Source organism: Grammomys surdaster, unplaced genomic scaffold (assembly GCF_004785775.1).
Source record: "Grammomys surdaster isolate TR1022 unplaced genomic scaffold, NIH_TR_1.0 167, whole genome shotgun sequence".
Lineage (NCBI taxonomy): Eukaryota > Metazoa > Chordata > Mammalia > Rodentia > Muridae > Grammomys > Grammomys surdaster.
Window position 1 is genome coordinate 13,226,543 of NW_021604615.1, and position 9,216 is coordinate 13,235,758.

Consider the following 9,216-nt stretch of genomic DNA (forward strand, 5'->3'; position numbering starts at 1 on the left):
AGGAGGAGGAGGAGGAGGAGGAGGAGGAGGAGGAGGAGGAGGAGGAGTGGGAAGAAGTAATGAGAAGTCCTGGCTGGAATGGGAGCTGGGGACATATCTGCAGGAGACAGAGCTACGCTTTCTGTGAGGCTTTCAGGTGTCAGGTCTGCTGCAACAGGAGTAAACCCGGGAGAGATGAGCATGCAGTCTCCCTCCCCAAGGTCATTTTCAAGGTTATCTCCACTCTGTCAAATTTTTGTCTTATGGATTGACTTTAGATACTTTACCCCCAAGAAACCAGCTCTCTCTTGAACTCATGATCCCAGCAAAAGGCAGCTGTAACCATCATTTGGGTCAGTGAGAATTGGCGTTTCCCTAAATCTCGCAAACAGGAGAAATCTTGAGAGGACACCAGGTCCTACAAGGTCGGGCACATGTTCCTGTCATTGGAAGCAGATGGTATGAGACCACGTTGAAAGGTACCCACCTGGAACAATGTCTGTGAAGTCGGAGTCTAGGAACACATACACCTGAAGCAGCAGGTGGGGCCCTGTCTGCAGCAGAGCCTCCAGGAGCCGCAGGGCTGACAGGTCCGCCTCCTGGAGGTGCAGCTGTCCCCAGCACGGAGCCTGCTTTCCCTTCCACAGAGCTGTTGCCACAGAGTCCCAGTGCCTACAGAGAGCAAAGACATTATGACATGGATCATGGAGCTGGCGACTTTGGCTTCCACACCAATCTTTCACATGGTGATATGGGGCATTTTTAAGAATGCCTCTCTGTACCTACTGTGTCGTTTGGGGCCACCAGTTAGGCTGGTGCTAAGCTCTGAGTCCAAGCTGCTTATTTCAGTTCAAACTTCAAGTGTTCAGCAGGCTGCCACTGTAGCCCATTCTCCCCAAGATTGGAAGGGCCAACGGTGGGGAGGCTGAAGTTACTGCAGGGCTAAGGAACCTAGGCTGGGCCTCATGAGACTTGCACGAAATCTTGACCAGTGTCCTCACCTCAGATCTTTGAGGAAGGGGAATGAAACCCTTCAGTAGAGATCTGCTGCAAGGCCCTATGGGTAACCATCTCTTTAGAGCACAGAGGGAGGCCTCACTCTCCTCCTTGGAATGTAGAACTCTCAGTACCCTGAGATGGAACCCTCTAAGAGCAACTGGGGAAAATGGGTCTAGGATCCTCACCGGAGGCTTGCAAGAGACCCAGATGGGTGGGGCAAGATGGGGGAAGGTAGGGGCCAATAGGATCCTACTGAAGCACACCAGAGTTCTCAGTTTCAGCCCAGGAAAGTTGGCTTTTTCTCTGGAAAACTGAAATTGGAAGAGTTATATATGTTGTGTTTGAGGTAGGACCTAAATATATACATTTGTGTTGTGTATTAGTGAATGTATGTGTAAATGGTTGCACACATATGTATATGCAGTGTGCAAGCATATAGATCTGGTGTACAGCATATGCAAACACAATGGATATGGACACATAGGCCTATATATGCGGGTTTACGCAGGTACGTGTGCACATGAAATGCATATCACATGTGCATATGTCCACACATGTATCATCGTATACATGTACATTGCGTGTATATATGTATGTGCATGTAGGTGTGTGTATGCACAGCAGACGTGAACATCTGGAAGAAAGCTATACTTTGTTACTTTACTATACTACCCTATACTTACTATATTATACTTAAGCAGTAAGTACTGAAGGTTTGGGAGAGATAGAAGTGTTGGGTATAGAAAGGAAGGAGTGAATGCAGGGAATGTTGGAGTAAGCAGAGCAGGCCTTGGCTGGGCAGGGTGGAGAGGGGCTTAGAGATGGCTCTGAGACTTCAAGCTTAACCTCTCGGAAGTGGCGATGCTAACATGTAACACAAAGACACCTGCCAGCGGCTGCTTGACTGACAGGAGAAAATCAAATTTTGTTTTCAGAAATGAGGAATTGTGAGGCGCTGTGGAGCCTTCCCTCACACCTTGGAAGGATCTGGGGATTTTGGTTATAAATTAGGACTCATGGACAAAGGCAAATGGTTGTAAATTAGGACTTATGATCTTGCAAATGGCAGGGCCAAGTGGATCGGAAGTGGCTAGAGGAGGTGGTGTATAGATATTGGGGGCTCAAGGCAGAATGTTAGCAACTTGTCACCCCGAGGAAAATGAAGCCACCAAAATGTGGTTGGTGGGAAGGGCAGTAAGTTTGAAAAAGCATGAGGTGTTTTCAGAGTCAAGTGCAGACACAAGGCAGAGGCACACAGGAAGCAAGAGGCTGCTGTGTTGAGAGAGGCACAGCTAGAAAGCAGGGACCAGGGGCCTGTAGGTCTAGGCTGGCCAGGGCCACAGGGTCACGTCAGCTTAGGCATGATTAGATGACCTTCTTAGTGTGCAACAAGAATCAAAACTTAGAAAGAAGCCAAACCCTTGACTGTGTGTCCACAAGCACACAGTAGGCACTTTGTTTTGACACTCTCATCTTGTGAAAATCAACTAGGAAGTGGTATGGGCCACTCTTCACAAGAGCCTGAATAACCACACCAGCTGCCCATGGGGTCACGGCGGGCATTGAAGGCCCACAGGGGTAAAGTTTTACCTTCACCTACCAACATCCTCCCTGAGGCTATGTTCTTCAGCAAGGAGGCAGCGCGGTTCCATCTGGGAACCACTTGAATGGGAATCAGACGAGTACCTGCGTGTATGTGGAACAGATTCATTATTGGAGAGGCCAAGGTGGCCAGTGAGTGTGTCCTGGAGAGAGCAGGAGAACTGTAGGCATGAAGCTGAGTTGGGAGAGGGGATAGGAGATTAGCAGGATAGGACAGTAGAGTTGGAATGAGGTCTATGGCTGGGAATGAGACAGCCGAGTGACATCGCAATGCTGTAGTCAGGCAGGGAGATGGAGGAACTCAGGCTGAGACTAGTAGGTAGCTGCAGAGAGCTCCCTGGGGAGCTGGAATGAGATGGGAGTTGTAGAAGATTGTTTCTGAGGCCCTGAAAAGCACCCAGATTTCTCCTCTGGATGCTGTGCCTCAGGCATCTCTTTCCACTGTCCTGGGTTTCTGACTGCTTGTACCAACTGCTCCTGGTACCATTTTTATAAGGCCTGATCTGCTCCTTGGTTTCAGGCCCTTCCCGATGACACTGCTGCTTTCAGCTCTTCCCAAGTCAGTCTCAGACACTGTACTTAATTAGGTGTGTCTGCAGCTCGTCAGGGCACACACAAGATACCCCATGTGAGCCAAGAGTCCTAGTTGCAATAAAAACAACATACGTCTAAGCAGAAGCCTGGAAGTGCAATCACCATACCTGACAGGTCTTTGGAATTAAGTTTCTCGGCTTTTACCAGGCTAAGAAAAAAAGTCAGCCACGTCTACCACAACTAGAACAGTCTATCCTGGGCTCACAGCTTAGGGAATAAGTGATTCTTCTGTTCATGTTTTTAACATTAACGTTAGACATTTTAACACTACGTTAATGTGACATTAGAGTTGAGACAGTCAGCAGAGCAAGGTTTGAGTGCAGCGGTTACTTCACTTGCTTATTTATTTAGTGTGTGTGTACTCATGTGTGTGTACTGTGTGTGTACTCTTGTGTGGGTACTGTGCAACAGCAGTCAAAGAACAGCTTTTGGGTGTTAGCTCTCTCTCTCTCCCTACCAGGCAAGTGCTTTCACCTGCGTTAAAACATTGAACCTGCACCTATGTGTCAAGCTGGTTTTATATGCCCTTAAAGTTTGTCTCAACTTTCTCTCCACTAAAGAAAACTTGCCACGCTAAGATGCACGCTGAGTAGGAACGTATTTAGGTAGTTTATCCTCCTCTCAGGCTGAATTTCTAAGTAGATGCAGGCTTTTCAAAAACAAAGAGGCACAAAGTACATGCAGTGTTGGAGTGGAAACAATGTGTTCAGATGAAAAACATAAGTGCCGTTGTGTAAAAGGAGTTGTAACGACCACCAGGTTCTCTCGAACAGTAGACTTAACGTTATACCCTGTGTTGTTTAGAATTAAAACCAGAATCCATTTATGTCTTCAGCCCTTGCATTTTTTATAAGCAGTTTCACCTCAAGGGGTTTGCGTTTTATTGATTTTTTTTTCTGTTGCTAGTTCATTCGTCTGCATTTCATTATGGAGTCAGTTAATGGGTTTCAATTTTTATAAAGTTCGAGGTTGTACAAACACAGCTGTTCTGGCTCCCCCTACAGGTGGTTTTGACAAATTGCAATGAAACCAAACCAAACCAAACCAAAGGTGATCTGCAGGGATGGCTTAGCTCCTGGTTTTGTTTGTGAGAGCCACTTTCAGAGAGTGAAAAGGATTCGCCACTTTCAGCTTTTAGTGCTTTCTGTTGAGGATGCAGACTGTAGTTGGGATCATCAGCAGTCTCCGCTACACTGTGGAGGGGGTGTCCGATACGCTTCTTCTGGCTGCCAGAAGCTGAGAGCTAATACTCTGGTCTAGTTCTAAGACCTGCGCAATCTGGCTTTCTCTTCGGATATGTAACTTTATGTCTTCCTAGAAATCTATACTTAACTTTCCCTCAATTCTCTCTTTTAAAAATTTTGCATTAATTTAAAAGTGCAGATTTATTTCTTATTTATATGTGTGCCTGCCTCTGTGTGTGTGCGCGTGTGTGCGCGGTCAAAAGAGGGCATCAGATCGCCTGGAGCTGGAGTTAGAGGCAGTCGTAAGCCATCTTATGTGGCTTCTGGGAGCCTAAACAGTAGTTTGTGCTTTCTATCCCTGAGTCATCGGTCAAGCTACCATATTATTATTTCATTATCAATTATATAACAATAAATTAATATATCTATTACATTAATTTATTATATCATACATATATTACTATAAAATAAAGAAATATAAATTATTATAAAATAAATATACATATTATGTTATATTAAATGATACATTAATACATATAATAATAATAATAATAATAATAATAATAATTTTGAGACATGTATGTCTCATTATGTAGCCCTGAGTGGCTTGGAGCTAACTATGTAACACAGGCTGGCCTCTACCTCACAGAGATCTGCCTGGCTTTTTATCTTAAGGGCTGAGATTAAGTCTGTGTGACCACACCAGGCTGTATACATTAGTTTTTAATCACCTGAATGTTTTTTTCTAAATTAGCTATACATGGCTTTTTGTTTCTCCCAATTTTTGATTTGCACTTGTCTTTTCATCTATCCATGTTAGCAAGTAAATATGTACCAGAAACCGTGCTGTCACTTAGTGGTGATAATATTGTGAGCCCAGGAGGGTCACTGTCCAATACCATAATCTGGACCACCTTCTGACACCATTTCCTGGAAAGCTTATAAGGTTCCCAGGGTCTCTACAGAGCCCCAGAAGACAGATTTACCTGTGACTAGTTAAGGATGCTTCTTTCTGAAGGCTACTTTGAATTCTGCTTTTGAGCTATCAAACACTTGTTTATGTTGAAGCTACTTCATTAGTTTGATACGCCATTGTCTTTGAGGTCTCCCCACATACAGCTAACTACCTACCAGTGAGCCCTCTGTTCTTATACAAGGCCAGAGGGGTAGAGAGTAGGTGGTGCTCCAGGAAGGCTGCAGCCCCAAATTCTATGAGACAACTTCTCCCCCTGCCAGTGACAGCCCTGTTGTTTCAGGAGAGCACAGAGCTCAGACCAGAAGGCCCAACTTGGGATAATGCTGTAACACACGTGTTTTTGATGCCTCTATGCGACAAGGGTCTGCTGGAGGGAAACATGAAGACGAGGCAGGCACTTGAAGTCTCCCTAGAAGCACTTTCTACTCTGACCCAAGTCCAACCTGGGTAGAGAGAGAAGACACAAGCGCCCAGGAGAGACTGCAGCAGTGGCAATGGCTTCTTTGATGCCCTTCAAACCTTGATCATCTGAGATTTAGTAAGCACTTGAGTCGCAGGCTTCACCTCTCTGGTTCCTTATTTCTTCTCCCTTTATAAAAGTCCTCTCAACTCTCCAGTGTAATGGGGCAGCTGGGAGTGGACATGTACCATGTCTGTAAATGGACAGCTTCCATTTTCCTGGAAGCAATAACCCTTTACCTCTGGAGACACCTCTGGACACAGGGAAGCCACCTATACCAGGTCTATATCTGGCAACCTTTTATACAAAGAAAAGAAAAATGAACCAAAAAACACTGGCCCTGGCTCCCAGGTCACTTCTTCCTGCCACAGATGTACAAAGCAAATGCCATCACATGGGCTCTACTGTCTAGCTTGTGGTTAATTAAGTCTGGGCCCTTTCATGTACTAAGGTGTCAGATGGAGCACCTTAAGCAAGCTGACTTATGTGGATCCAGAGGTTGATTAAAGGGTGGAGACAGCAATGATGTAGAATCTGGCTAAAGACAAGAAAAAGCATTTAAAGGTGACTGGTGCAGTGAGGAGGAGCCCCCGACATTAGAGATGTGTTAGGATGCCAAGACCAGACAGGGCTGTGGCCCTGAATTCCCGTGGCTTTAAGGTCAGAGCGTGTATGGATAGGGGGATTCTCCCACTGCATCAGATGGAAGGGGGGTGGGTGTTCTTACCGCTTCCAGACGCCGAGCTGCAGAAGATGCAGTGCCGCGAGCCACCAGTGACCCTGATGCCCATCTGCTTGGAACCACAGAAAACTCAGGGCCTGGACCAAGAAGCCGGGCAGGAGGACAGAAAGGGCCAGCCACCCCCAGAGGAGACGGCCTGTGGTAAAGTAGTAAACTATGGAGCAGAGGCCTGGGGTAAAAGACAAGATGAAGGGTGTTGAAATGACAGTTAGGCAATGCTTTATATATACCCATCTTCTCTATGTTACAGTTCTATGATACCCTGAAAACCTTTCTGCCACAGACAGAGCAGCGTTCTTCCAAAAATGTGTCAGGGACATGCACTCTAGTCAACTTAGAGCTTCTGAGATAGACCCATGTACCCTAGGAAGTGGTACTTCTCTGCCTTAGCCTGTCTAGGGTCAGGGACCAAGTGGTTTGAGATCTACCAACAGCCCAAAGCTCACAGAAAGTACCCACAGAAAACAAGTTCTCCGAGTCTGTTCACCATACTCAGTCTGTCTTGTCTGATGAAGTTCCAACAGAGGTTCTGGCTCATGATCAACTGAGTCTTCCCATATGGCCCCACACAGTATGCCCTGCCTCTTATCCCTGGGAGCTGTGATCGTTCCTAAGTCTGTTCTGTCCAACAGATCATTTAGCTAAAACAAAACCAAACCCCCAATGAACCAGGTCCCAAACCAACATAACATCCTTACCATTAGCAAGAAGCCAAGAGGGCCTGCTAGCAATAAGACAGGCACAATGGTAGCGGTATGTGTGTGGGGTTGTCTGTGGGGTTACACTAGATATGTGCTAAGTACGTGGGGGAGACCCAATGATGGGGGATCCGACAACATGGTGACCTCATCTTCACCACGCAGTTACAGCTAACCAGGGCTGTATGTGCTAGACTTCAGTCATAGCTGGTTCTGTGTGAGGCTGGCTTTGACTTTTGTTGTTTTCCTAGGGATTGAACTCAGGGCTGTTCCTACGCTAGGTAAGGCCTCTACTATCCCTGAGTCTGCTTTTCTTTTTATTTTGAGACAATGTTCTGCTAAGTTGCTCAGGCTAGCTTTAAACACTTTCTGCAGCCTAGTTGGGTCTCGAACTCACCACGTTCATCCACCCCAACCTCTTCAGTGGCTTGGATTGTATGCTTATGCCGTCAGGCCAGGCTCCAGCTATATAACCTCGGATGTCCGCAAGAAGCTGTCTGGTATTACTGAGGGGACAGTGGAGGGTACTCAGGAACCCTTTCGCCGTTGTCCTGAGTTTTCTAGTATTACCAAGGACTGTGGATCGGCAGGCACAAACCCCCATTGCTCTGAGGCACAGCTGGGAACCCAGCAGCTATGCGAAGAGAATGGTCACTATTCCTTTTTCAGTTCCAGGTTCCGTTCAGTGCACTAACAAGCTTCCTGCTAAACATTCATTCCCTTCCTGTTAGAAAGCTAGGGGCCTAGGGCACTTTGGGCAACGGTGTCCACCCTTGCCTCTCCAGCGTCTAAGCTAGCGCCCTTTAGGATTCTGAGTGTGTGTCGGGGACGGGAATCTGCAGGGATTATTCTGTAAATCGAGGTAAATTTCAGAGATACTATGTCCAAGAAGGGACGCGGAACCTTGGTGGGTCAGGCTGATGGAGTTTCCCCAGGGACAGAGCCTTGTAGGACAGTAGCGGAAGTGGGCAGAGGCTCTCTATGCCAGCACTGAAAGGGTTACAGGTTCAAACGCGAAAGGCGCGAAAAGTATGGCCATCTTGCTTCACCTCCGCTACCCACAGGACCCGTGTCTCCAGCAAACCAGCGTTCTGCCGTCTCACAACCCTGAAAGGGGAACCAGTGTCCTTTGGGATCCCACACTGCCACACCTCCCAGCTCTCGGATCGCATGCCACACCAGCCCGGAGCCCGGGTGTCCAGGGAGCCAGGGCGCCTCACCAAGTGCTGGCGCTCCAAAGTAGCCACCTCGCGTAGCTCTTTGCAGAGCACCAGCGGGAGGAGCGGGAAGGGGTTCAGGACTCCGGGTTTGGAATATGGGGAGGATCCATGCATGGAGGGATGTCTAACTGGATGGAGGAAATCATGCATGGTGAGGGGATCACACCGGGAGTGCTCTGCAGGCTAGAAGGGGGAGCTACTGTGCGTGCACCAGCACAGTGTTTGCTGCCTGCCTGCCGGAGGAGCGGGTGCAGCGGTGGCAGATGTGCCCCGCACACTGGGTTGGAGTAGGGTTTTGGAGGGGTGAGCACTCGCGGGCTGCGCCGCACTCACGCGCGCTTTGCTCGGCCGCCTGCAGCAGGGCAGAGAGCCCCAGGAGCCCCGCGTGCATCTTCTGAGCTGCTGCTGCCTGTGCCCGCCCCTTCCCCTGCCCGGGACCGGGTCGGGGATGCTTCCGGCTTAGGGCCCCAAGACAAGAGGCTTTTCTTCCCAGCCAGTGACCAAGTAGCTAGTAGGGTGGGGGTGAGGGCGGGGACAGAGGGCAGGGGAACCCACAGGTTCTTAGGGGGCAGTCTCGCGGTCTATGCCTGATTTGCATGCTGCCCCAGCATCCTAACGGCTGTAAGGCACAACGGGTTTGTTCAAGCAAAAAAGGGTTAGTTACTGGATCATTACAGTGGTCATAGTCAGCGGGTTTGCGCAAAACAAAGTCCACTTAACTACTAGTCAGTGTGTGTGTGTGTGTGTGTGTGTGTGTGTGTG

General features: G+C 48.1%; 1 protein-coding gene across 1 annotated transcript in view; it reads right to left on the minus strand.

Moving 5' to 3' along the window:
- The window catches only part of Xkr5 (XK related 5), a 17,952-nt gene extending 9,107 nt beyond the window's left edge, over positions 1–8,845 (minus strand). Inside the window, exons 1-3 of the mRNA XM_028766369.1 lie at positions 8,788–8,845; positions 6,522–6,705; positions 467–651 (exon numbers count right to left, since the gene is read on the minus strand). Coding sequence (XP_028622202.1) covers positions 467–651; positions 6,522–6,705; positions 8,788–8,845 — 427 coding nt within the window. The remainder of the gene's footprint in view (positions 1–466; positions 652–6,521; positions 6,706–8,787) is intronic.
- Positions 8,846–9,216: the final 371 nt, after the last annotated feature.